We start from the raw sequence: 27803 nt of genomic DNA on the forward strand, positions 1-27803 counted from the left end.
CAACATTTTTGCAAAGCTAACTTATGTGTTTGCCGTTGTTTGCAAACAAAAGTGAATTGTTTGAACTAGCCACTGAGCTAATTCGGGAAGAGGAAACAATCAGCGCTATAGTAGTAGGCGTAGTAGCCCAGATGTGCTGTCCGGCTAGACAGTAGATGGGGAAGTTACAGTTTTATTGGAATTTGCGACTTTCTGAAAAAAAAGAGAGCCAAAGTCACATATAAAAGCGGACATGGCAACCCTGTCAAAAAAGAGAAAAGTATTGGACCACTTTACCTTAAAGTATTCAACGAAAACTGATGGTTGCAAAAGTTACAGGGCAGAACTCTCATGACACTGGAGCCTGACTGCAAAGCTTGTGCATTTAAAGAGAAAACACGTTGTAGCCTAAATGACAGAAGATGAAGAGTGCCCTGCATGGTATATTTATATTATGCAAATTCGTCATTTATTTTAGTTTGTATTCATGGAGTTACGTTTTTAATTGAACAATAGTTACTCTTGAATGCATGGATGAGTTAACGTCAAGTCTACTTGATCACGTTGAGTTTGGGTTTTGTCAAGCAGCTCGGGCTAGCTATGCATTCGCCACATTACTGATAAATTAACACATTACTGTCATATTTGGTGAGTTTGGTATTTCTCCACAATAGAAACGTTGAGGTATTTAAATGCATTACAATTTGTATTACAGTTTAAAAAAAAAGATTACATTTAAAAAAAAAAGATTTTTCACATGAATCAGTATTTGCTCATTGAATAAGAAAAACACCTCACTTTACTGACTACTAATGTATACGGATTAAGAATGAATCAGAAATGCAGCAATTTGAAGGAATGTTCTTTATTTTATCTACATCTTTGCATATAGTAAATGATACTTTTGAAAAATAATATGTTCAAACAATAAACAAATTTCCCCAAACTCCAGGGCTGCAATCACAAATGACATCAACAAGTATGGTATAATAAGTAGCCTATGTGTAACAGCAAAATATCATTGGACAGAGCTGCACACATTGTGATGTTAGATCCTCTCTGACCAATCACATTTCTTCCCATGCGGCGTTTCTGCCAGGTTGAATCCAGCTTCATTCACAAAGATTAATTAATGTTCAGTTTGATTGGCTTCCATCTCCATTACTCTCTAAAAAACAGTAAATCTATATTTTTTCAGTACTTGAGTAGATGTGTACCCTGTTTGGTTATTGAACAGACATCTTACCTGGATATATTGATACTGGAGTTATTTCACACATTCACCTTTTCTCTCAGAGGGCACAGTGTACATCACTTGGGTAGGTCTTCAGCTGAAACTGCAATCAACTGTGTTTGGATTGACTTAATATTCGAACATTATTAACATTTCCTAACAAATATTCAACATTTTCTTTATATTGCAATCTGGTTACTGCAGAAATGCACAACAGTTGCCATCATTCTGTTTTGAATGTGTTTTTAACAGTTTTGAGAACATTGTGTAAGCATTTAAGAAATCATGTGCTGTGAATATATTGTTTTGTAGATGGTGGAGTATGAATGAGAAAAGAGTTAATTGATTTGGGAGAATGTGTTCATTGAATGCATTTTGTGTGAAGGCAATGAGAAATGACTCAGTTTGGTTCGAATACGTTTTGCTGACTGTTAAGAGTTTTGCTAATGTAATGTAACTTTTGTATTGTTCAATGTATAGCAATCGGGAAAAACTGTAATATAACAAGGCAGTAGTCTTGACACTTTCCTTGAAAAGTTTATCATTCTGACCTCATCTCATCTTCATCCGCTTATCCGTAACGTGTCGCGATATTCTGACCTGTCGATCTTTCAATTCCCTGTATAACTCAGGATGAGTCAGGGACAGATGTGTAGCCAGGTTGGGCGTATTCCTCCCTGAGGCGCCACGCCTTCAAGCATCTGTTTCAGACAGGTACATTTAGATCTATTTGTTCTCCTTTTTCGTTCGACTTATATGCAAAATAGTGCCAGATTTCTCTCTTACCGCTCCGCTTGTCAATAAGTTTTACAACGCTCATCATTTATCCCACCTGTGAGGTGCAAATTGTCTCACAGGCTGAACTGCCGTCGACATTTACCAAACGTAGCTGAACAGCACCCTCATGTGTACCAAAAAAATAGAAGAAATATGATACTGTAGCATTTAAATGTTTTGGCATCTTGCAATATCAATATTACAGGTAGACCGCACAACCCTAATGTGCTATGGACAGGGCATAATAAACTGTGAGAGTTGATTAGAATAACTTTTGGTGAAGTTAATTCCCTTCTCTAAACGATGTTGTGTCTCTGTGCATATAACGTTTATCTGTATTTCTGTGGGGAGTTCAGAGTTTGTAAAAACGATTGAGGACGGAACAAGCTGTGTGTCTGTGTTCTCTAAGACCATGAATAAATCTGTCTTCTCAACAGTGTCTGACTTCGGTTTCGTTTCTTGGTTAAGTCTGAAACACCCAAACAGTATGCCTGACGAAGGTCTTTGACCGTAACTTTGCAGATTTGTTTATAAATTATAACACTTGCAAGCATCACTAGTGTGCAAGAATATTTGTTACTATACTCACCAGATTTCCTGAAATACTTCTATATGAGTGTCTTTAACTTAACAATTTTTTCCCCAACTTAACCAATCATAACTTTTATTTGGGGGTCTGTTGTTGTCTTTCAGGCAGAGATTGTGGGTACAGAACCTTTCATAAAAATGGTCCAGACACAGGGACACATACAGAAGACCCACTCCATTGTTTCTCTCCATTTTTAATAGAGGAAACGCTTCTTTGGTGCATCGCATCGCATATCTTGGATTTATACTCTGCCTCTTTTCTATCGCCCATTTTGGGCCCTATTTTATACATGCAGGTCTTGACAGATGTATCACTCAAAGTCGCCCAGTTTTCACTTCCTTTAAAAGCACCTATTGATACATAGTGGTGGTTCGTGCTAGATCTCTCAAACTGTCTGTTACAAATAATACTCCCTTAGACATCTATGTAATGGCCTCGAGGGAAGGAGAAGCAGGAGAACGAGGCGATGTGTATTTGCAGTGTTTAATTAAAGAGACAGCGGCGAAGCTTAACAGTACTCTTGCATAAAGAGAGACAATAACACACAAAGACAGGGGAAGCAGAGGGAACATATATACTGGGGGGAATGATGTGGATGAGAACCAGGTGCGCTAAACAAGACACAGGTGAAATGCATAATGAGATGGACGGTGTTGTCAGAAGGCCGGTGACGTCGAACGCTGGAGCCTGTCTGCTGCAGGTGGAGGAGAGGCAGCGGAGGGCGCAGTCGTCACAGTCTACTACACAATCACAGATGATGTGACTTAATGTCAGATACAAAGAGTTCCTTTGTTAAAACGGACCACACTCCTGGAATAAGATCCAAACTATTCAATTTATGCAATAACTTTACTGAAGAATAAAGAATAAACAGTTTTCAATAAAATTAACAATTTAAACTGAAAGTTTAAACTTTAACATAAAAACAATTGCTGTGTGTGTTTGTGTGTGTGTGGCGGGGTGGGGCTGTATTCCTGAAGGTGCCTGTGTCACATCAATCACTCTCTCTGTTGTTGTAAATGTAGATGGCAGTCATAAGGGGATGGTTGTAACATTTTAAATGAACTGTTACAACTATCCCCCACAAATTGATTTAGAGAAAATGTGTTTTTTGGTCATAAATTCCACAATGTTGGTCACAGAGACATGCCACTTCTCCTCTGAGCTCAAACAGAAAATGGGAATGTACGATGTTGATAATGTCATTGCTGCTCTTTTCTGATTGGTCAAACTATCAGAACTAAGCCAGTGTTACAACACTGCCCAGTCTCCCCTACATCTCCATACAAGACTGTGCCTTGAACATCCAACCAGTCAGGAACTGAAAGTTTATTCAAAACTAAAATCTCCACTTTTTAAAGGTTCGTTTTTTTTTATGAGCCTTCATGACACACCATCATGAAGAGGCTATCCATGTCCAATTCTCCATCTCCTGACAGAGGCAACAAGGTTTTGAGCTAAAATGTCTTGGTAACAAAAATATATGGAAACGTCTGGTCTAGACAAAATTATTACCAATGTTAATTGCGGCATTACCACAAAAATGGAGTCGAGAAGTGGAATAAAAACATATACCATTTTAACGTAAGGACCAGAGGATTGACATCTACACGTTGCCAAGTAGTTTATCTTTCTTTTTCAGTTTGTGTGTTGGGCATTTTGCTGTGTGAACTATTACTATTACAAATCCCGGTGTCACCAGTTATCCAAAAAAGGGGTTACCGTAAAATGTGTTGGCCTACCAGAACCTAATGCTGTGAATGTATCCTGTGATGAACTTTTCTCGGGATGAATCTGCATGGGTGTCAGTGACACCAATAATTCTCATTTGATTTATGTCCTAAAATAATTCTCATTTTGACTTGGAACATAAATATACTGATATTGTCTGTCCCTGATTAAAATGGGAGAATTAAGTAATAACCATCTAATGTCAATGGCATAATATTTAGAGATTATCTTGAGGTCTCCATCTGTTAACTTAATATTGTTATTAGACCTGGTAAGAAAAGAGCAAGCTGATTACTGATATGGATGATGGTTTATTTGCTGGCAATGCACGTTGTCCCATATCACAAAAAGCAGAAGCATTAACAACATAGATATTTCAATTACAATGTGATTTAGAAGATTCAGATACAATTGTAGGTTATGTTTAGTGACTAAAATCATTACTGCATCAAGTGAGTTTAACTGCCTTTGAAGTTACGTGGTATTGGTGTTGTGATATCTTGGCTATGTAATGCTAAGCTCTGTAATGCTTGGCTAACTATGTAATCCAAAGCTATTTTGACAGGAATACTAATCATCTGTCATACATCAAATGAAACCCCTCCCGCTTTCATGGGAATGCCAGGTACAACGGAGTGCCATTGTTGCCTGTATTCAGACTTTTTCCAATGACACTGATGCCGGCCTTCTCATAAGGACCCTTTGCTCCAACCATGATCATAGTGAGGGTTGAGATGGGATGATCTGAACCCTTCTTGTACCAGAGATAGATCTGGTTGCCTCCTGCTCCTTCATTGAGGTTAGCACTAACACTGGTATAGCCCCTTTGCTGAAGGTTTTCCTCCTCTTTGTTGTTATTAAAGACATTCGGGTCACTAAAACCTTCTTGGGCCGATTCAGAACAACGATACCAGATGAAGCCGGAGGTTATTCTTATATTTCGATTCACATCTTCATCCACACGGGTGTAGCCATCGTTAAAAAGATCATCATCAGTTCCAAAACTCGTGGTGGCAGTGATGTCAGAGATGTACATTTTCTTCTCTTTCAGCGCCCAGAGATGGATTTGGTTCCCACAACAGTTGCGATTCAGATCAGACGCCAGTCGTTTGCAGCCATTATTGAAAAATGGGGCTTCATCTTCCACATATGTGGTTACCTTGAGTTCCACTATAGGGTTGTCATATTCAGTTGTACCTTTGTAGTACCAGAGAAAGATGCCATCTCCACAATTCCCCGCGTTGAGGTTTCCATCTACCGGAATATAACCTGCATTTCTCAAACCCTTGTTCATGTCATCCATGAATGCAACCTGCAATCTGGTGATGGGATCACATGTGCCTTTCTTGTACCAGAGGTAAACCTTGTTTCCTCCTGCACCTTGGTTCAGATCATCATAATCTGACTTGAAACCTTGATTGCGTAGGGCTTGCTCCTGATCGACATTGATTGAAACAGCAAGTTCTGTGATGTACATCATCCTGAGTTTGTTGTCTGGACAAGATGTTGAAGGTATCTGTACAAAACATGAAAGTGTGTGTTTAATATTTAAACCAAAAAAGGCAAATGTAACTAACAGTCTAACAGTAATACAGTCAGACACACCCACACTATACTGTAGAACAGTCTGCCACAGACATTCCATCACCTCCAAAATTGTTGTCTCCATTGATGAAGATAAACGGAAAATACTTGTTACAAAAAGTAATACTGCAGTTGGCTTTATTTTCTTTTCAAGTTAATGTGTGTGAAATTGATCAAACAAATATAATTGCCTGGAGTCTGCTGAATGGCATTGGCACTTGGATTGGAAGGTTGATATGTATTTTAGGAAACACTCTAGTCTACATTGCATTTCTTGCCACTCTTACATGGGCACATAACATGGAGGAGAGGGAGTGGATTGTAAAGAGACCAGCTAGATGCTATGGACAGATGACATTAAAATAGTACTATGCCAGCCTCCCGAGTGCCCTCACTGCCCATGCCATTGCCGGTTGTGTCCTGGGGGTGTTTGGTAGGGCAGTGCATATTGGGCTGACGTCGTCCGGGGGGAGGGGTGAGGCAATCTGCATCAGGGATACCCTTGTCTTGTCTAGATGCAAGAGCTACTTACCTACTTGTGGTAAGTGGCTAGCTGGTCAGCTGATATTTACTATCCATATTTTATGAATTTAGGTCTGTCACGTTAGTCAGAAACAATTTCCTTGGACCGGCTACTAGGTAAAGGATATACCATGAAATGGATTTAGGGTCAGATGTTTTTCCATAGAACGCATGTGGAATGAACTTAGGATCTGCACTGCTTACAAGTCTTGGAAATGCAGAAGTGGGACAGAAACGAACAGTTTGATTTACAGCATATTAACAAAAAAGTTATTAGTTGTATTTATAGAGGCCAAATTTTCCTTCTATGAACATTTCCCCCCAGGAATTTAGTCTATGGTTGATTATTGCTTCTACATTGATTGTGCAGTTTGTCAAAAAATCCCTCAAACAAGCAAACCAAGTCACTTACTGATATTGGTATTATTGTGTGTAGCAACATTCCAGACAGTCAGAATTGATTGAGCATGTTAGGTTTTTACCCATGTTGCCTTCTTATTAAAACAGTGAAGTGTAAAGTAATACAATGAAGTGTAAAGTAATACTAACTGAAATATAGTTTAGAGTGTGTGTGAGTGTATATTCATCTATAAGTAAGAATTTGCTAGTTTGAGTAGATTCCTTAAACAAATCTATAATTTTAAGCATCATAATATTTGATCATAAAGTCTGTCTTACCAAGATGGCTGTTGAGCTTCTGTCTCGGCGTTCTCTGCAGAATTGCTGCGTAATGAATATTCATGAACCTATCATAAATGATACATAGATGTGGTCCTCTTCTCATGGGAGTGGCAGGCGGTTTTGGCAATGTCCCAAGAGTTATTAATAATCTTTCTCAGGAAATCCATTCTGTTAACCTTTCATGAATTTCTTATCAATTAACTGGGGCAGTGAAAAATAACGTTGGAACAGTGTCATGACTAACGTTGGAACAGTGTTTTTTTTCAGGTTTATGGTATTGAAACTGACAAATATACATATTTCCTTCTTACACTAGTTTTATACTTAGTGTTTTAGGTATTGTACACTTTGATTCAAACAATATTATAAAACCTGAAAAGCATGGGTGAATGTCTTTATTGGCATGAGTATTCAAGATTTGAATACTGAGCTCAGGCCCCAAATCACATGAACAGATTGAACTTGAACCCTAAAAAAGACAGATTTTCTTTTCCATTGACCATGATGCTTTTTTAGACAACTGCCAAGACTGCAGCGAGCAGTGTGGCGAGTGTGAGGGAACCTTGCCTTGCAAAGGTGTGGAGGGGAAGATGAACATCAAATATATGGGAGAGAGTATTAAATATATACACTCACCTAAAGGATTATTAGGAACACCATACTAATACTGTGTTTGACCCCCTTTCGCTTTCAGAACTGCCTTAATTCTACGTGGCATTGATTCAACAAGGTGCTGAAAGCATTCTTTAGAAATGTTGGCCCATATTGATAGGATAGTATCTTGCAGTTGATGGAGATTTGTGGGATGCACATCCAGGGCATGAAGCTCCCGTTCCACCACATCCCAAAGATGCTCTATTGGGTTGAGATCTGGTGACTGTGGGGGCTATTTCAGTACAGTGAAATCATTGTCATGTTCTAGAAACCAATTTGAAATGATTCAAACTTTGTGACATGGTGCATTATCCTGCTGGAAGTAGCCATCAGAGGATGGGTACATGGTGGTCATAAAGGGATGGACATGATCAGAAACAATGCTCAGGTAGGCCGTGGCATTTAGACCATGCCCAATTGGCACTAAGGGGCCTAAAGTGTGCCAAGAAAACATCCCCCACACCATTACACCACCACCACCAGCCTGCACAGTGGTAACAAGGCATGATGGATCCATGTTCTCATTCTGTTTACGCCAAATTCTGATTCTACCATCTGAATGTCTCAACAGAAATCGAGACTCATCAGACCAGGCAACATTCTTCCAGTCTTCAACTGTCCAATTTTGGTGAGCTTGTGCAAATTGTAGCCTCTTTTTCCTATTTGTAGTGGAGATGAGTGGTACCCGGTGGGGTCTTCTGCTGTTGTAGCCCATCCGCCTCAAGGTTGTGCGTGTTGTGGCTTCATCATTATATTTCTTAACATTTTACGGAGCTGGACTTTACGGAGATCTGGATCAGCTGGATTTATGTCCCACCTTTTTTGGAAACCAGCGGAGCTCCAGCACTGACTAACCCAACAAGAGGAACGTATTGACCAGTCCTGCCACCTGCTACGCCAGTCTGTTCCTATGCCCCTCAATCTGATGGATTGACCGGTCATGCCACCTGCTATGCCAGTCTGTTCCTACGCCCCTCAATCTGCTGGATTGACCGGTCATGCCAGCTGCTACGCCAGTCTGTTCCTACGCCCCTCAATCTGCTGAATTGACCAGTCATGCCATGCCATGCTTATAGAGTCCATGCTTCAGCAGGTCGTCGCTGTTTTGGCGGCACGTGGAAGACCAACAGCATTAGGCAGGTGCTCATAATGTTTTGTCTCGTGAATTTATGTCAAATTTTAAACAGTGGGAGATGTATATTGTTGATACTACCTCAGTTGTTAAGATTTTGGTGGCAAGTTAAAAATTAAAACCACATGTTATCAATAATTACTTTTTTGTTCTCTGACCTGGTCTTATACCCAACACTTCACTATCTCCAAACACTTTCTTGTCCTGTAAAGCATAAAATGCTTTAATGTCTTTTAAGTGTGCAGAGTTCTTATTGAGAGCAGTAGGTTGGACTCGAACCCAGAGCAAACATAATGATTAAATCAGTTAATATTCACATTTTACTGTGGAAAACTAAGCTAAGCTGGTTTCAGCAGAACATACTGCCAGCCTTCTGTCACCATCACACAGGCCCAGTATGTGGTGTGATTCGTACTATACGCCGATGGAAAGCGTAGTTGGTAGTGAAGGGGTTCATTGAACTGGGATGGGTACATCCAAACTAATGAGCTGGATTTTTAAAACACATCAGTGAATTTAAACAGAAGAGTTTCTACTTTAGCCCACAAAATGTGAAACATTTCCATAGAACCAGGGATATGCAGAGAACCTTCAGATTACGTACCTAAAATATTTTTTTCTGCATTGATGTAATGGACATTGTTATGGAATTTCTTGAACTAATGTACATTTTCAAAATGTCTGCTTTTCTAGTCCCTGGTATGCAACTCTTTGTTTGTGACACGTCTGATGGATATCAGTAGATCATTGGGTTCGCTGACCATTTATTAATCTGCCTAAACCAAAAAGGGTATCTGTCCTTTGTTCTTCAGGAATGTGGCCAGCTGTCTGAGAGTCTGTCTATTACAATGTTCCCCTAGCACTTTTGGGGAAGTAGGGGCAATTTGGGTAATTGTACTGTATACATACTGATGATTACTCTGTGTTACTCTAGAGACGCCTCATGGTTTATTCTGTAATCTTTGACTCCTCTCTCCTTTTAAATACAAGTAAATAAAAAAATGTAATTGGGCCAAGTGAATTGTATTCTGTACTTACTTCCATTTAGAGTTCTAATCTATGGAATTTCCATAACAACCTATAACTGGGCCTCACTTCTGTCACCTATGATGTTTTTGAATACTCTGAGAGAAAAGGGGGAGAAACAGAGATACAATTGTTAGTCAGAACATCCCTTCATGAATCACTGATCTTTCAACATGGATCCTGATAAAGAACGACATCCATGTCGTAAAACATCTAAATACTGGCAACAACGGTAGTTTTTCTGCAGCAGGGGTTCCCATGGGAATGAGGTATGACAATGATAGCTGGAGAATGGATTGAATCAAACGCTGCAACAGAAGACCACGTGAGAGATGGCCGGTGATGGGGTCTGTGTGAATATAGTCATGAACTGTCAACAGTAAATGTGTCTCATGCCAACATGTAGCCACCCACAGATGAAGCCGCATGCAGAACAGGAATTGGGGAAAATGTGCCACTTCACATTAAAGACTTTCTTACTAGTCTTATGAGAACACCGTTTCTTAATCAAGGTTCCGTTATTTGAATATGGACTGGTTACTCTTCACATAACCTTGCTTTTAGTATTGTGCTTTTGAAATTAAACCACTGGGCCGCCGAACCAGAACGTGACAGTACACTCCGAAGACACGGCTCCAGCCGCAAGACAAGCAAAACAGGACACTGGAAGGGGAGGGTGACGAGGTACAGGAGAAACCAATGGCGGCAGCCACCAAACCAGGTGGTCAACTGAAGCACTGTCAGCCGAGCCGAGCCCCAACACACCAACAAGGACCAGAAGTGGCTGGTTGAGGCTTAGCACCGGCGCCATAGACTGGACAGTGGGAACAGGGCAGGGACTTCCGATTGCTATACATTGAACAATACAAAAGTTACATTACAATAACAAAACTCTTGACACAGTCAGCAAAACGGAAGTGTATTTGAACCAAGCTGTGAATCATTTCTCATTGCCTTCACACAAAATGCATTCATTGAACACATTCTCCCAAATCAATGATTTTTTTTCTCATTCATACTCCACCATCTACAAAACAATATATTCACAGCACATGATTTCTTAAATGCTTACACAATGTTCTCAAAACTGTTAAAAACACATTCAAAACAGAATGATGGCAACTGTTGTGCATTTCTGCAGTAACCAGATTGCAATATAAAGAAAATGTTGAATATTTGTTAGGAAATGTTAATAATGTTCGAATATTAAATCAATCCAAACACAGTTGATTGCAGTTTCAGCTGAAGACCTACCCAAGTGATGTATACTGTGCCCTCTGAGAGAAAAGGTGAATGTGTGAAATAACTCCAGTATCAATATATCCAGGTAAGATGTCTGTTCAATAACCAAACAGGGTACACATCTACTCAAGTACTGAAAAAATATAGATTTACTGTTTTTTAGAGAGTAATGGAGATGGAAGCCAATCAAACTGAACATTAATTAATCTTTGTGAATGAAGCTGGATTCAACCTGGCAGAAACGCCGCATGGGAAGAAATGTGATTGGTCAGAGAGGATCTAACATCACAATGTGTGCAGCTCTGTCCAATGATAGTTTGCTGTTACACATAGGCTACTTATTATACCATACTTGTTGATGTCATTTGTGATTGCAGCCCTGGAGTTTGGGGAAATTTGTTTATTGTTTGAACATATTATTTTTCAAAAGTATCATTTACTATATGCAAAGATGTAGATAAAATAAAGAACATTCCTTCAAATTGCTGCATTTCTGATTCATTCTTAATCCGTATACATTAGTAGTCAGTAAAGTGAGGTGTTTTTCTTATTCAATGAGCAAATACTGATTCATGTGAAAAATCTTTTTTTTTTAAATGTAATCTTTTTTTTTAAACTGTAATACAAATTGTAATGCATTTAAATACCTCAACGTTTCTATTGTGGAGAAATACCAAACTCACCAAATATGACAGTAATGTGTTAATTTATCAGTAATGTGGCGAATGCATAGCTAGCCCGAGCTGCTTGACAAAACCCAAACTCAACGTGATCAAGTAGACTTGACGTTAACTCATCCATGCATTCAAGAGTAACTATTGTTCAATTAAAAACGTAACTCCATGAATACAAACTAAAATAAATGACGAATTTGCATAATATAAATATACCATGCAGGGCACTCTTCATCTTCTGTCATTTAGGCTACAACGTGTTTTCTCTTTAAATGCACAAGCTTTGCAGTCAGGCTCCAGTGTCATGAGAGTTCTGCCCTGTAACTTTTGCAACCATCAGTTTTCGTTGAATACTTTAAGGTAAAGTGGTCCAATACTTTTCTCTTTTTTGACAGGGTTGCCATGTCCGCTTTTATATGTGACTTTGGCTCTCTTTTTTTTCAGAAAGTCGCAAATTCCAATAAAACTGTAACTTCCCCATCTACTGTCTAGCCGGACAGCACATCTGGGCTACTACGCCTACTACTATAGCGCTGATTGTTTCCTCTTCCCGAATTAGCTCAGTGGCTAGTTCAAACAATTCACTTTTGTTTGCAAACAACGGCAAACACATAAGTTAGCTTTGCAAAAATGTTGGCTTTAAATGTAACCCCACCTGTAAGAGAAGAGTTTTTGTACGTTCCCATATGGAAAATAAATATATTTTTGCAATGCAAAATGTATGTAGAATGTATGCTGAATATGTCCAATACATTTAACTTAATTCAAAATACATTTCAGGTATCAAAATGTATTTCACCTTTTATTCTGAAATGTATTTAAAAACGTATACATACATGTATCTTTATTCAAAATACATTTCAGTCATCAAAATGTATTTCACCTTTTATTCCGAAATGTATTTGAAAATGTATAAATACATTTCAGTTTTGTCCTAATGTATTTCACCATCAAAAATGCTCTCATTACAATTGTAATGTATTATAGAAAATACATTACAAAATTTATTTTGAAACCCATATTAAAATGCACTTTTCAGGTCCTGTGAAAGTAAAAAGATGAAATGTAATTACCGACGTATTGATTATATCACATTTAGGTGTTGAAAGCCATTTTATAGATGTGTACATTGCCAAAATACATTTAATCTTAGTCGCAAATACAGTCTAACGTACTAAGGTAAACTTGGTAATACTTGCCTCTGCTATCATACTGATCCATTTTTGGAGTAGTGGTTAGCGCGCCTGACTGTGTAACATAAGGTCGAACATAAGGTAAACTTGGTAATACTTGCCGATTGTCCGATATATTTAGACATGCATTAAATACATTTTTTACAAATATATTTAAGCAGCCAAAACACTTTGACATATATTTACAAATGTGTTTGGAAATTTAAAAATGTTGTGTTTTGAAATATTTAAAATACATTCATTTTCTGTATGGGTTTTTGTACGATTTCTTAACATAACTTCAAAGGTCAGGTATTTGTCCCCATTAGAGCAACCGGCTCTCCATCCTTAAATAGTACACCTATTGAAGTGTGTGCGTAAAACTGTGTTGCATTTTTGGGCTTCGTCTGCAGCTCCAATATGCTTGTTTTGGGCTTCTTTTGATAGTCCCGGTTGATTGTTTCTCTTGCGAAATCTTGCAACACTGGTTTTTGGTCGTACTCGACTTACATTAGGGATGTCTGTGAGTAAGCTGTACCCCGCCTCCATCTGTCGGGCTTAATATTGATATAAAGCATGGTGAAAAATGACATTCAATCATTATTTATATGGATGTTTTTTTATTTGCCAGCAAAGAAATGCATGATTTCCATTGTCCTGTATCACAGAAAGCAGAAGCAGTATCAACAATAAGTTGACTTTTCAAATACAATCTGTTTAGAAGATTCAATTTCGGATTATGTTAACTGATTACAATCATTAAATCATAAGACTGTTTAACTGCCTTTGATCCACAGGTTTTCTTTAACATGTTACTTATTTGATGTCTTGGACGTCTTGGAAGATTGCACCCAGTTTCAAAAAAGTTGGGACGCTGTGTAATATGGAAATAAAAACAGAATGCAAACATTTGCAAACCATTTAAACCCTATATTCTATAGAAAATAGTACAAAGACAAAATATCAAATGTTAAAAATGATTACAGTGATAGACTGGATGGCATGGTCTGAACCCTTCTTGTACCAGGCATATATCTGGTTGCCTTCTGTTCCATCATTAAGATTAACAACAACACAGGTATAACTCTGTTCCTCAAGACTTTCCTCTTCCTCGTGGTTAGTGGAGACATCCAGGAGATTGATGCTTTGGGACTGTGTTAGAGAATGACGATACCAAAGAAAGACAAAGCGTCCTCCTGCATCTCGATTCACAGTTTCATCCACACGGGTGTAGCCATGGGAAAAATACTTGTTATCAAATGCAAAAGAGGTAGTTGCCTTTATTCTCAGAGATGTACATTTTCTTCTCTTTCTTCACCCAAACATGGATCCAGTTGCTTTTAGCTTTGCGATTCAGGTCACACGCCAGTCGTTCCCAGCCATTCTGGTAATTTTGGGCTTCATCTGTTGCATCTGTGGTGACCTTAAGATCCACTATAGGGGTTGTCATACTCAGTTGTACCGTTGTAGTACCAGAGAAAGATGTAATCTCCTCCAGCCCCAGCGTTGAGGTCTCTATCCACCTTATGGTAACCTGCGTTTTGTGAGAAAAATGTCTGATGCAACAATCCTTCTGATCACATGTCACTTTTCAGATGCCGAGGTTACTCTTCAGACAGTCACAGAAGAGGTGGTGGTCCCATCCACCAATGGGGTGTCAGATGAGAAGGAAGTGTTGGAACACAATGGTACAGGTATGTTACTCCCTCAGCCAACATTACATTATTTGCTCTAAATCTCCTATGAATTAGATGACATAAAATATACATACCAAGAGGTTACGTTCCCCATTCTCTCCCAGGAATGTAAATTCCATCAAGCAGATTGGAATGCACCCGCTTGCTTAGCGTAGAAGAAAACCGAGCATTCTTGTGGTTTATTGTTTCCAGAACGATCCGTGAGTCCACCGGGAAGAGACAAAGGTTCTCCAGAATTGGCTTTTTGTCATTTGGAAGAAGAGGAGGAGGAAGAACACATTGTTGAAGAGAATGAAGAAGAGGAGATAATAGAGAATGGAAAAGAGGTATGGCAAGCCTACTCAACAGACTGATGTTGGCTTACAGAAGATGTGTAGATAGAACAAAGCCTCAGTAAAACCGTTAATCTGTCATACCTCATTCCCATGGGAACCCCAGCAGCAGAAAAACTACCGTTGTTGCCAGTATTCAGATGTTTTACCACATGGATGTCGTTCTTCTTATGAGGTTCCATGTTGACAGATCAGTGAGTCAGGATGGGATGGTCTGACTGACAATTGTATCTCTGTTTCTCCTCCCTTTCCTTCTGGATATTCAAAAACGTATCATAGGTGACAGAATTGAGGCCCACTTATAGGTCCACTACATCACTAGGTAAATCTGCAACAGTAGGTACGTAATCTGAAGGTTCCCTGCATATCTCTGGTTCTATGATATTATGGAAATGTTTCACTATGACATTTTGTTGGCTAACCACTGAAGTAGAAATTCTACTTCTGTTGAATTTTACTGATGTGTTTTGAAAATGTAGCTTATTAGTTTGGGAGGTATTTTTGCTTCACTTGCACCCAGCTCAATGAACCCCTTCACTACCAACTAGGCTTTCCATTGGCGTACTGTATGAATCCCACCACATGCTGGGCCTGTGTGATGGTGACAGAAGGCTGGCTGCAGGTTCTGCTGAAACCAGCTGAGATTAGGTTTCCACAGTCAAATGTGAATGTTAACAGTTTTAAATTCATTTAAACATACCATGAACTAATCCTTATGTTTGATTTGGGTTCATGTCCAACCTACTGCTCTCAACAAACTCACCATTTCTAACCGGGAGCACCCCACAATCCTTGCCATTTCAGAGTTGCTCTGACCCAGTCGTCTGGCCATAACAATTGGGCCCTTGTTAGCAAGCAAGCACGTTTATTACTATAACACAATTCATACATAGAAGAAATTCAATGTGCTTTACAAGGAAAAAGAGAAATATATATAGAAAAATACAATAGCATAAAAACAAGTACTCAAATGAAAACATCAAATCCACATCATAATAATAAAACCTAGAATAATAAAATAGAAATAGTTAAAACCGGAGAAGACCATAGTACGCTATAAAAGCTGTAAGGCTAAACAATGCGGTTAAGTAGGCATGTGAAAAGAGAAATGTTTTCAACCTGAACTGATGCGTTTGGGGTCTAAGATCTTCTGGTACTTTTGTTAGTCGCTCAGATCTGTACTCCTGCACATCTCTCCTGCATCCCATATGTTGACTAGAAACAATGACAGTTCTCTTACCATCTAATCTACCCAGACCTTGACATGTGCCCTTGTTAGGAGATGATCAACATTATTCGCTTCACCTGTGAGCAGTCATAATGTTTTGGCTCATCAGTGTAAATTCATTAATTTACTAATCTTAATCTGCATAAAGGCTTAAATTGTCTTGAGGGGCGTTGTGATGTCTTCCACTAAGCTACTGTCAGAAACAGAATGACAAAACTAATCTGATTGGTCTACTGCTACTCTGTCATACAAGTTAAACTCCTCCCAGAAATGCCAGTTGCAGGCAATCACTATTGTTGCCTCTATTTAGATTTCAATGCTACCCTTCCTCTTTGTTGCAGGGGTCACCGAGACTAGGACTACCTGCAATGGTCTCGTTCAAACTTCCACCAGGAGGCCCCCATGAAGATGACACAGCCAACCCCTGAAAGGGGGTTCTGTGATTGGCTATTCCCTTCTCCTCTTTGTACTGTAATAAAGCACTGTCCAATGCCCCAAACACTTCTTCTGTGTCCATTCCCTCCGTCTTAACCCCACTATGCATCATAACATAATAATAATAATAAGCATGATTTGGCTCCAGATTGCAAAATTGCAGCTTTCCATGTGTCTTGAAATCCTAGGGGAGGACGTGATACATGTGGAAACTGATAAATGTTATGCTGCATTGAACAACAAGATGGAGACAGCCCTTCTGAAAGAGGGTTCATCCCAGAGAAGATGTTGAATGGCTACAACCTCCTTTCACCTACCAAACACTATATCAAGCACACAGATGTTAGACTGTTCTCTGCTAGGAGTCTGGATCTGAAAATAAACCTTAGTTATTGCCCTAATAGTGGTGATAAGTATTTTCTCTGACCTATCCCGTTTTGATAGATGACCAACAGGGTTTTGCAGAGGCCATATCTTAAACCCCAACAAAACAGGAAGCCCTGGATGGACACTTAGGAAAACCCATGGGAAGAATAACCATGGGAAGATACTTCTATTAGATTTGATTTAAACAACAATGACATTGTTTCACAGCGTTTTCTGCTCATCTCTACTTAGCGTGCAAGTCATTCTGGAATTCTGACTGCCTCCTTGCTAGCTTGCCGGTATGGGTGTTTGTAAGTGGTTTGACCACTCTGACTGGACCGTTTTTTTAAGGTCCTGAAGAATGGGGACATACTGCAAGTAATATGAGTTTGTATAGGGTTTGTGTTGACATGTTGAAGGATGGAAATATAACATTTTTGCATTCTAATGAAAGATAATATGATTGTAATAACAATGGAATTATAGTGATTCACAAACTGCTGTGCCCATCAATTATTTTGGGTTCATACAAAAGTGAACATGACAAAAGTGAATCATAAAATGCAGCATTTATTTTGGTCGAACGGAGGCCAGGCAAGATTCTTTTGTCAATTGGAGAAGCTGCACATTCTCTTTCATCTGTATCACTAAGAGACACAATTATCGCTCCTCAAGCCTATAGACAATGGCAGATGGGAGCAAGCAATATCTCAGGGAGTTCCTGGTTTCTAAATTCTACACAAGTCACTTACTATCTGTTAGAATGATAAAACAAGTGTTCACTAGTCTAGTGTAGGAACTCATTTTGCCATCTATATGGCTTTTTATTTATTTATTTCCAAAATGGCCACCCAAAAGTGAAAATGACACGTAACAATGTCAGTTTCTTAGAATGGGAGAATTATGTTTGAACACTACATTAACTGTTTTTGCAGTAATTAATCTAACTTCCACAAGGTGGTGCAACATTAGGGCTGTATAAAGTGAACTGTCCCTGTTTCCATCTGTTGAGTTGTCATTGATCAGGCAAGGAGAAAAAAGACTGACAATGATTATTGATATGGAACTTTTTTTTTATTTGTTAGCAAAGTAATTCATGTTGACCCATATCACAAAAGGCATAAGCAGTAACAACAACAACAATATAGATATCTCAAATACAATCTGTTTAGAAGATTAAATGCAAGAAATGCATGAAGACTGTGTTAAACTGACTTGATCCACAGGTTTGCTTTAACATGTTACATGGTATTTGTGTTGTTGTGCTATCTTGTACTAAGCTATGTATTGCTACGCTAATTTGACAGGTATACTGATCACCTGGCATACAGAAAATTAAACCCCTGATCTCATGGGTATGCCAGGTACAAGGGGGTGCCATTGTTGCCTGTATTCAGATTTTTTCCAATGACATGGATGCCAGCCTTTTCATAAGGACTCACTTCTTGTTGAATGATTACAGTGATGGTCTGAATGGCATGGTCTGAACCCTTCTTGTACCAGGCATTTATCGGGGGGCCTCCTGTTCCTTCATTGAGATTAACACCAACACAGGTATAACCCTGTATCTGAAGGATTTCCTCTTCCTCATTGTTAGTGGAGACATCAAGGAGATTGATGCTTTGGGACTGTGTTAGAGAATGACGATACCAAAGAAAGATAGAGCGTTCTCCTGCATCTCGATTCACATTTTCATCCACACGGGTGTAGCCCTGGGAAAAATACTCGTTATCAAATGTAAAAGAGGTAGTTGCCTTGATGTCAGAGATGTACATTTTCTTCTCTTTCTTCACCCAAACATGGATCCAGTTGTCATTAGCATTGCGATTCAGGTCACACGCCAGTCGTTCCCAGCCATTCTGGTAATTTTGGGCTTCATCTGTTGCATCTGTGGTGACCTTAAGTTCCACTATAGGGTTGTCATACTTAGTTGTACCTTTGTAGCACCAGAGAAAGATGTTATCTCCTCCAGCCCCTGCATTGAGGTCTTTATCCACCTTATGGTAACCTGCGTTCCTCAAACCAATTTGCATTTCATCTGTGAATGTAACCTGCAATCTGGTGATGGGATTGCTGCTTCCCTTCTTGTACCAGAGGTAAATATTATTTCCTCCAGCACCTTTGTTCAGATTAACATTGATTATTTTGAAACTTTGGTTTCTTAGGCCTTGCTCCTGTTCAGGATTAATGGAAACATCAATATCTGTGATGTACGGCATCCTGAGTTTGGTGTCTGAAGAGGACTGTGTAGGTACCTGAACAAAACAGAAAGCAAGTTGTTTGAAATTTAAAAACTAAATAGAAACAAATTAAACTGATGTAAATACATAAGTCAGATACACATAGAGTTAACTAAAAATAGTAGACAACTTATCAAATGTTGAAACTGAGAAATGTTATTGTTTTTGGAAAACTACATGCCCTTGAATTTGATGCCAGCAACATGTTTCAGAAAGGTTGGGGCAGGGGCATGTTTACCACTGTGTTGCATCAACTCTTCTTTTAACAATACTCTGTAAGGGTTTTGGAACAGAGGAGACCAATTGCTGTAGTTTTGAAAGTGAAATGCATTCCCATTCTTACTTGATATAGGATTTCAGCTGCTCAGCAGTTCGGGGTCTCCTTTGGGGTATTTTCTGTTTTGTAATATGCCAAATGTTTACAATGGACGACAGGTATCGACTGCAGGCAAGCCAGTTTAGCTCCCAGACTCTTTTACTACGGAGCCATGCTGTTGAAATATGTGCAAAATGTGGTTTGGCATTGTCTTGCTGAAATAAGCAAGGCCTTCCCTGAAAAAGATGTCGTTTGCATGTAACGGCATAGGTTTGTTTATTTTACCTAATATCAAGGTGTGCATAATTATTAAGCAGCTTCATGACCTCAGGTAAAATGGGCCAAAAAACTGATTTAACTGACACTGAAAAGTCAAAAATTGCAAAATGCTTTTCAGACGGAAGCAACACTCTTGAAATAGCTAAACGATTGAGGCGTGACCACTAGACAATTAAAGGTTTTGTTGCAAATAGTCTACTGGGGTGCAAAAAAAGCTTTGAGAAGAAAAGACGCAAATTAACTGCAAACGACTTGATTAAACGTGAAGCTTCCAGGAACCAATTATCCTCCAATGCAATCATATTCCAGAACTGCAACCTGCCTGGAGTGTCCAGAAGTACAAGGTGTCAAATGCTCAGAGACACATTTTTATTTGTCAGAACACAGGACAGTTTTCCACTTCGACTCAGTTCATCTAAAATCAGCTCGGGCGTTTCTGGATGTTTTTGACATAATAATGAACCCAAAATCGAATTATGTTCAAAAAACGTATCATGTTTTGTGCATTACGGGTAATGCATTACATTGTGAGCATATATTGCATTATGCATGCAAAAACTATTATGATACTAGCAAGTGTAACATTTTAGGCATTTTATCAGATCCTGTAAAAGCTAATAATGTAATAACCACCAATCATGTAATAACTGCTAATATTGTAACAATTTTAGCATTTTATGTTACAAGTAACGTTAGTGAAATAACATGCCCATATATATTTGAAAATATATGCTTAGCAATCCCATATGGAAAATACATATATTTTTGCAATGCATAATGTATGTAGAATAAATGATGAATATATGTCGAATATATTAATCTTAATTCAAAATACCTTTCAGGTATCAAAATGTATTTCACCTTTTATTCTGAAATGTATTTAAAAATGTATACATACATTTAACTTTATTCAAAATACATTTTTGCTATCAAAATATATTTCAGCTTTTATTCCAAAATTTATTTAAAAATGTATACATACATTTAACTCTATTCAAATATATTTCACCATCAAAAATGCTCTCATTACAATATGTATTTCCTATAGAAAATACATTACAAAATGTATTTTGAAGCCCATATTAAAATGAATTTTTCAGATCCTGTGAAAGTAAAAAGATGAAATGTAATTACCAACGTATTGATTATATCACATTTAGGTGTTGAAACACATTTTATAGATATACAATACCAAAATACATTTTCATCTTATGGTCACAAATATATTCGAATGTATTAGAGCAAACCCGGTAGGACCACTACTTGTCCCTCCAAATGAAATAATCCTGTTTGGAGTAGTGTTTAGTGTTAAAAGAAGAGTTGATGCAACACAGTGGTTAATGTATTCAGGAATATATTTTCCAAATGCATTCAAAAATATTTGTAAAATACATTTATTTGACATTTGGGATTAAATGTACAACTTTTTGAGCGTAATGTAAGAAAATTATTCAAAACTATATTTTCTGTGGATCGAAATGGTGGACTTTGAATAAGCGAATACAAGAGAACACAATCTTGAAAGCCATGTAGATTTTAAATGATGTCTCATAAAATTGTAATCATAATTAATTTGGAATTAAAATTGCCAAAGCTGCAAAGGACTGGACGGCAGGGATCCTGATTTGGTGGTAAGTCTAACCAAGTAATGCAACATTTGTACTGCGTAGTCCAATGTCCTAAGATTCAGGAGTCAGGTTTGGTGTATTCATCTGAACAGCTTTTTCAGAAATAAATCTACAGTGATGGTATTTGTTACAGGAAGTGTGATGGCTAATCAATAAAATATAAATACAGTGATTTGAGTGTATTATTACATTATTAGTACAAGTTATGTTCACCTACAAATTTAGTTTTTTCTTCATCCAGTTAAGCAATTAGTATAAGTTTTTGCAAAATGATGCATTAAACCTAAAAGTGATAAATTCATTATCTGTTTGTTTTAATTGCAACAGCAAGTTTTGTTTTGATAGTAAGTTGGTAGTGTCACGGTACGGTGAGCAGCAGCGCCACTGTTCCGTGCACCCTCAGTTCCAGTCACATACAAACTCATCTGGAAAAAATTAAGAGACCACTGAGTGAATAACAGAAGTGTTCGTGTCATGTCCTTCATCATTCACACCAGGTCCCATTTATCTCGTTAGTATGTGTTTAAATGTTTCCCCTCTGCTCATCACATTGTGGATCATTGTTGTTGTCCTGTCTTTCGTTTAATGTAAGTAACTTATATCGTTACTTGCATTCGTTTTGCTGCTGAAGTCAGCCTTTTCTTTCGTTGTTTTTGTGCTCAGTGTTACTTTTGTTTAAATTAAAAAAATCAACACCGACTACCTCTGCCTGCGCCTGGTTCTCTGCTCCCGCAACACCGCATTCATTACAGGTAGATATCTAGTTAAATGCATAGCCTCATGCTACACTAGCCAGCTAATTAAGCATCGCCTGCTTTAGGAAACGTTTCCTGGCTAGCCTAACTAGTTAGTACAGTCTAAGTGCCTTCTTTTAGGCAGTAATGCATCAAACTGGTGTGTTGGCACAGAAGAGCTAAATCAAAGTGATGCGCCCAATTTACTGCACGGCTGTCGGATATCCACAGCCCTACACTTACCGCCAAAGTAATAATAAAAAAACAGGCCACTGGTAAGATTTTAACTTCTAAACTTTATATAACTATCGTTTATAAATACATAAATTAACGCATAAAATCTGACTTTTTGCGACTTTACTAACACAATAGCCAAATACATCCAACTGGGGGAAAAAAATCCCCCAAATCCTGAAAATGTATTACATTTAAAATGGTAAAACACTGTAGTGGAATTACATTTTTATTATTCTTTCACTTATTGGATATTGTGGGTTACTGTGTGTAAATATAGCAGGTAAAAGTCTGATTAAATGTGTTTCCATTTCAGGAAACAAAAGGTGAACATTTTGCAAGGGTTTGCTGAGATTCTATTCCCACTGTATATGTATATACAGCTCTGGAAAAAATTAAGAGACCACTGAGTAAATAACAGAAGTGTTCAATTTGCAGTGGTCTCTTAATTTTAACCCTTCTGTTCCTCACTCAAAACCTTCCTTTACTTTTTTGGAAAGGATAGAAAAAAGTGCAGTCGTCTCTGACATTTTTTCAGAGCTGTGTGTGTGTGTGTGTGTGTGTGTGTGTGTGTGTGTGTGTATATATATATACACACACACCTATAAACAACGCAATGGAATTACTGAAATAAATCAACTTTTTGATGATATTCTAATTTTAGGACCAGCACCTGTATACAGTATATATCTATTGCAGTATTTACTTATCTTCATGTAAAACATAAAAATTTGCTATTTGATTCTTTAAAGAATAATTCTAAGCATCAAAATCTGATAATAAAGTCTCTGTCTTACCCAGTTGACTGAACAGCTTCTGTCTCAGTAGTGTGTGTTTGCAGAATTTCTCTGATCTATCTTTCAGCAACATTTATACTAACACAAACTGAATATTGATGAACTTGCTGTGGAGGTGGGTTGGTCTTAAGGAATTGCAAGAACATCTTTCTTGGAATACATTTTCTGACTCATTCTATTGAAATTGCTAAAGTCAACCTACAGTAAACAGTTTCAATTGTCACAGTCAAAGAACAATTTATTGACTAACCTATTCATATTAGGATGGTTTTAACGGCTGATTGATGTTGTCTTTTCAAAGACAGGTATGTGTTACGGACTGATTAAATCCAGGTGTACATCTGTTATGACAAATTGACATTAACTGAGACAACATAACCTGTCAGTGTCTTTTTTTATGACAACACGACAGTAACCAAGATGACATAACCTGTCATAAACATGGACCTAATTATCAAACTTGAAGAAACTATTTAGCCAGTATTCTGTCTGCCATAAAAGGAACTTTTGGTGATCCTGAGACTGGTGCTCATACTCAGCATATTGAGCATGCATGGCAGAAATACAAATTGGACATATGGAGTCATAAAGGTAATCACACTCCTGAGTCACTGAAGATTCACCTCAAAATTATAGTGGCACCACTGGTTAGCCATTGACAGGAATGCAAGACAAGAGGAAGTTGAGTAGAAAGGCAAAGTCAGAGAGCGAGACAGACTCTGAGGAGGAAGTGAAACCGTTTAAGTCCAGAGCAGAGAGAGTACGGGGGTATGAGGAGAGGAGCAAGAAAGTGAACAAACAGTGAGGTTAAAAGAACCAGGAAGAAAAGGTCAGACAGTGCTAAAGGCAGGTTAGGTGAGGACACAGGGTCAGGGTCTGATGGGAGTGACACTGCGAGAGACAAAAAAATAAGCAGAAAAAGGGGAAGCTTGTTGCGCTGGGTTTCAGCTGCCTCTCTTTAGAGTGGGAGGCGGCGAACCGCGGTATAAACCACTGGGGCTGGGAGACATACAGGCGCTGGTAGATAAATTACCCCCGATGGGCGAGGGAGGTGAACTATGGTTGGCGCAATTTGACAAACTCACAGCCAGTCAAACGTTGGCATTGGGGGACTGGAGGGCAGTAGCCGCCCGAGCCATGTCCGCCCAGGCTATGAATGAGAGAGAAAAAGGGGCCGCCACTAGGTGGAGCCCTGACAACACCCCTTTCAGTCAGGTGGTCGGACGCATAGCCGCAGCTTTGAGGGAACGATTCCCCTTGCCGGCTAGGGCCCCCGGTACCCAAGTTACCTTGGGAAAAAGACCAACACCCTAGACAGTATCAACGGGGTCCTGTTTCAGAAAAAAGGGGGAGATAGGAACATCCTCATGTACATAAGCGTAGGATTTGACAAAATCGAAAAAAGGCACCCCACCTGTACACAGTACGCCGCGGGGGTAGCGAGACTCATTCAAAAATGTGCACACAGTGATGGGACATCAACTTCAGATACTCACAACACACAGTGTAGTGGCATATGTAAACTCACAGATGTTCACCATGACTTCCCTCAGGCAACAACACCTAAGTAAAATTCTCGGGGCTCCAAATTTGACTATCACACACGAGGGGATAATATATGGCAGACCGGATGGGGACGGGGCTACCACATGAGTGCGCGCAAGAGGTAGTGAGGGAGGGTAAGACACGAACCGATCAGGAGGCAGAACCGATTAAACACGAGGCGGAGATGAGAGAACTAGCCGAGGCCCTAGACCTGCCCGAAAAGGTAGCCATCATAAAATGCAAAGGACATGATAACTCAAATAGTGCAGTAGCTCAGGGAAATCAAGCAGCAGACACAGCAGCGAAACAGGCAGCAGGGTACACTCCGCGAGTAATGATGGTAAGAACAGAAGAGGAAGTGGGGTGGGGAGAAGGCTCTGAGAGAGATGAGCTAGTGAGACATCAAAAGGGGGCTTCCCCACAAGAGAAAACAATTTGGCGACAGAGAGGAGCAACAGAGACGAGAGGGCTGTGGAGAGGGCCAGACGGTAGAGTAATACTTCCACCAGCCATGCGGGGAGATACATTTGCAGAACCCCATGGGTTGGGCCATGTAGGGCCGGCTCAAATGTTAAGAAACTTGTGCCATTGGTGGCACCCGTTTATGGTAGACATGGTACGCAACTACACTAGGACATGCACCATCTGCACTCACCACAATCCAAAACCGGAGATGGGGGCGTTCCCCATGACAACGAGACCTGGACAAGAGATAGTGATAGACTACACAGACATGGGGGAAACAGTACGGGGGTGTCGTTACATGTTAGTGTGTGTGGATGTGTTCACAGGGTGGCCAGAAGCCTGGCCGGCAAGATGGGAGGACAGTCAGACCGCGATCAAGTGTTTAGTGAACCAGTACATTCCCAGACACGGCTTCCCAGAGAAAATCAAGTCAGACAATGGGACTCACTTTAAGAACAGTGATTTACAGAAGGTAGAGAGCTTATTGGGCCTAAAACAGTATACCACCCACAGTCTCAGGGAAGAGTAGAAAGGATGAACTAAAGTTTAAAAAACAAGTTGGCTAAGATATGTGCACAGACTAAATTGAACTGGGAAGATGCTCTTCCACTGGCACTCATGACGATTCGATGCTCGTTAAATTAGACCACTGGGTTCACCCCATACGTGCTGCTGATGGGGAGACAGTTTCCAGGACCAGCCGCGGGGCCTGCGGTCCCGGAAGGGGAAAAGTGGCCCAAAGATCACAGTGTGTATTTTGATGAATTGCGAGCTCTCGTTTCAGAATTCACCAACATTCGGAGAAATGAAGAACCTGCACCCGTTGGACCAGAACCTGCCCCAGGCGGTGTGGGTGCTCCTGAAGGTCATCAAGCGAAAGTGGTCGGAGCCAAGGTGAACAGGTCCTCATCAGGTGGTGGAGAGAACAAGCCATGCGGTCCGCCTGAGGGACAAAGGAGAGACGTGGTACCATTGGAGCCAGTGTACACCAGCACAGGAGCCAGGGAGGTCACTGACGGACCTCATCCAAACCGGGAAGGAGGAGCTTGCCCCAGTGTGGACGGAAGGAGGACCAAAACCAGTCGGGCCGGTGCCAGGAGCGGACCCCAGGATACTGCGGGACTACGAGCGAGAGAAGAAGACAAAGGACGGCGCCAGGGGAATAGCCTTTTAGGGGAAGGAACTGAAGAACACTAACAAAAGGGGTATAGGACACCGAGTGGCTCCTACCACTCGTACCAAGATGACAGGGTTACAGAGAAAGGTCTGGGGAGATGAGAATAGAATGAAGTGGTACATGGACATTGGTGGAATAATGATGTGTGTTGTATGTTGTTACAGGTTTCCCAGGTTGGCATCGGGTCTTCATTCCCCCAATGACTTCGTTGCCAGCCTTCTCATAAGGACTCACTTCATGTTCAAAGATTACAGTGATGGTCTGAAATCTTCTTGTACCAGACACATATCTGGTTGCCTTCTGTTCCATCATTTAGAATTAACACCAACACAGGTATAACTCTGTTCCTCAAGGCTTTGCTCTTCTTTGCAGTTAGTGGAGACATCCAGTTGACTGTGTTAGGGAAGGACAATACCAAAGAAAGACAAAGGCTCCTCCTGCAGCTCGATTCACATCTTCATCCACATGGGTGTAGCCCTGGGAAAAATACTAAAATTCAAAAGAGGTAGTTGCCTTGAAATGTACATCTCTTTCTTCACCCAAACATGGATCCAGTTGCCTTTAGCTTTGCGATTCAGGTCACACGCCAGTCGTTCCCAGCCATTCTGGTAATATTGGGCTTCATCTTCTGCATCAGCAGAAGATCCACTATAGGGTTGTCATACTCAGTTGTACCTTTGTAGCACCAGAGATGGATGTAATCTCCTCCAGCCCCTGTCTTGAGGTCTCTATCCACCTTATGGTAACCTGTGTTTTGTGGGAAAAGTGTCTGATGCAACAATCCTTCTGACCACATGTCACTTTTCAGAGGTTGCTCTTCAGCCAGTCACAGAAGAGGTGGTGGTCCCATCCACCAATGGGGTGTCAGATGAGAAGGAAGTGTTGGAACACAATGGGACAGGTATGTTACTCCATCAGCCATTTGTCAACATTACATTATTTGCTCTAATAAAATATACATACCAAGAGGTTACATTCCCCTTGCTATTCCAGGAATTCTCTTCATCCTGGACTTTAAATTCCATCAAGCAGATTGGAATGCACCCGCTTGCTTAGCGTAGATGAAACCCAAGCACTCTCGTGGTTTATTGTTTCCAGAACGATCCGTGAGTCCACCGGGAAGAGACGAAGAAGGTTTTCCAGAATTGGCTGTTTGTCATTTGGAAGAAGAGGAGGAAGAGGAGGACATGTTGAAGAGAATGAAGAACAGGAGATAATAGAGAATGGAAAAGAAGTACGGCAAGCCTACTCAACAGACTCATGTTGGCTCACAGAAGATGTGTAGATGGAACAAAGCCTCAAAAAATGTGACATTTCACACAGACAGGGGTTC

The 27803-nt window shown here is 39.7% G+C and overlaps 1 protein-coding gene and 1 long non-coding RNA gene across 2 annotated transcripts; one reads left to right on the top strand and one right to left on the bottom strand.

Annotated features, from left to right (window-relative positions):
- The first annotated feature begins 13952 nt into the window (after positions 1-13952).
- Positions 13953-27771, top strand: LOC114834175. The gene is made up of 3 exons (XR_004576666.1): positions 13953-14600; positions 27281-27371; positions 27569-27771. It is a non-coding gene; the product is annotated as an uncharacterized LOC114834175 (long non-coding RNA).
- Positions 18122-23379, bottom strand: LOC117595412. Its single transcript, XM_034296284.1, has 2 exons — positions 23284-23379; positions 18122-19310 (listed from the first exon to the last, which is right to left on the bottom strand). Exon 2 carries the CDS (start codon positions 19272-19274, stop codon positions 18405-18407), a length of 870 nt encoding a protein of 289 aa, XP_034152175.1. The 5' UTR covers positions 19275-19310; positions 23284-23379; the 3' UTR covers positions 18122-18404.
- Positions 27772-27803: the final 32 nt, after the last annotated feature.

The sequence above is a fragment of the Esox lucius genome, chromosome 13 (assembly GCF_011004845.1).
Source record: "Esox lucius isolate fEsoLuc1 chromosome 13, fEsoLuc1.pri, whole genome shotgun sequence".
NCBI classification, from domain to species: Eukaryota; Metazoa; Chordata; class Actinopteri; order Esociformes; family Esocidae; genus Esox; species Esox lucius.

Coding starts and splice junctions, on each gene's coding strand:
- LOC117595412 (XM_034296284.1), bottom strand. CDS start 19,274: ATGCCGTACATCACAGATATTGATGTTTCCATTAATCCTGAACAGGAG.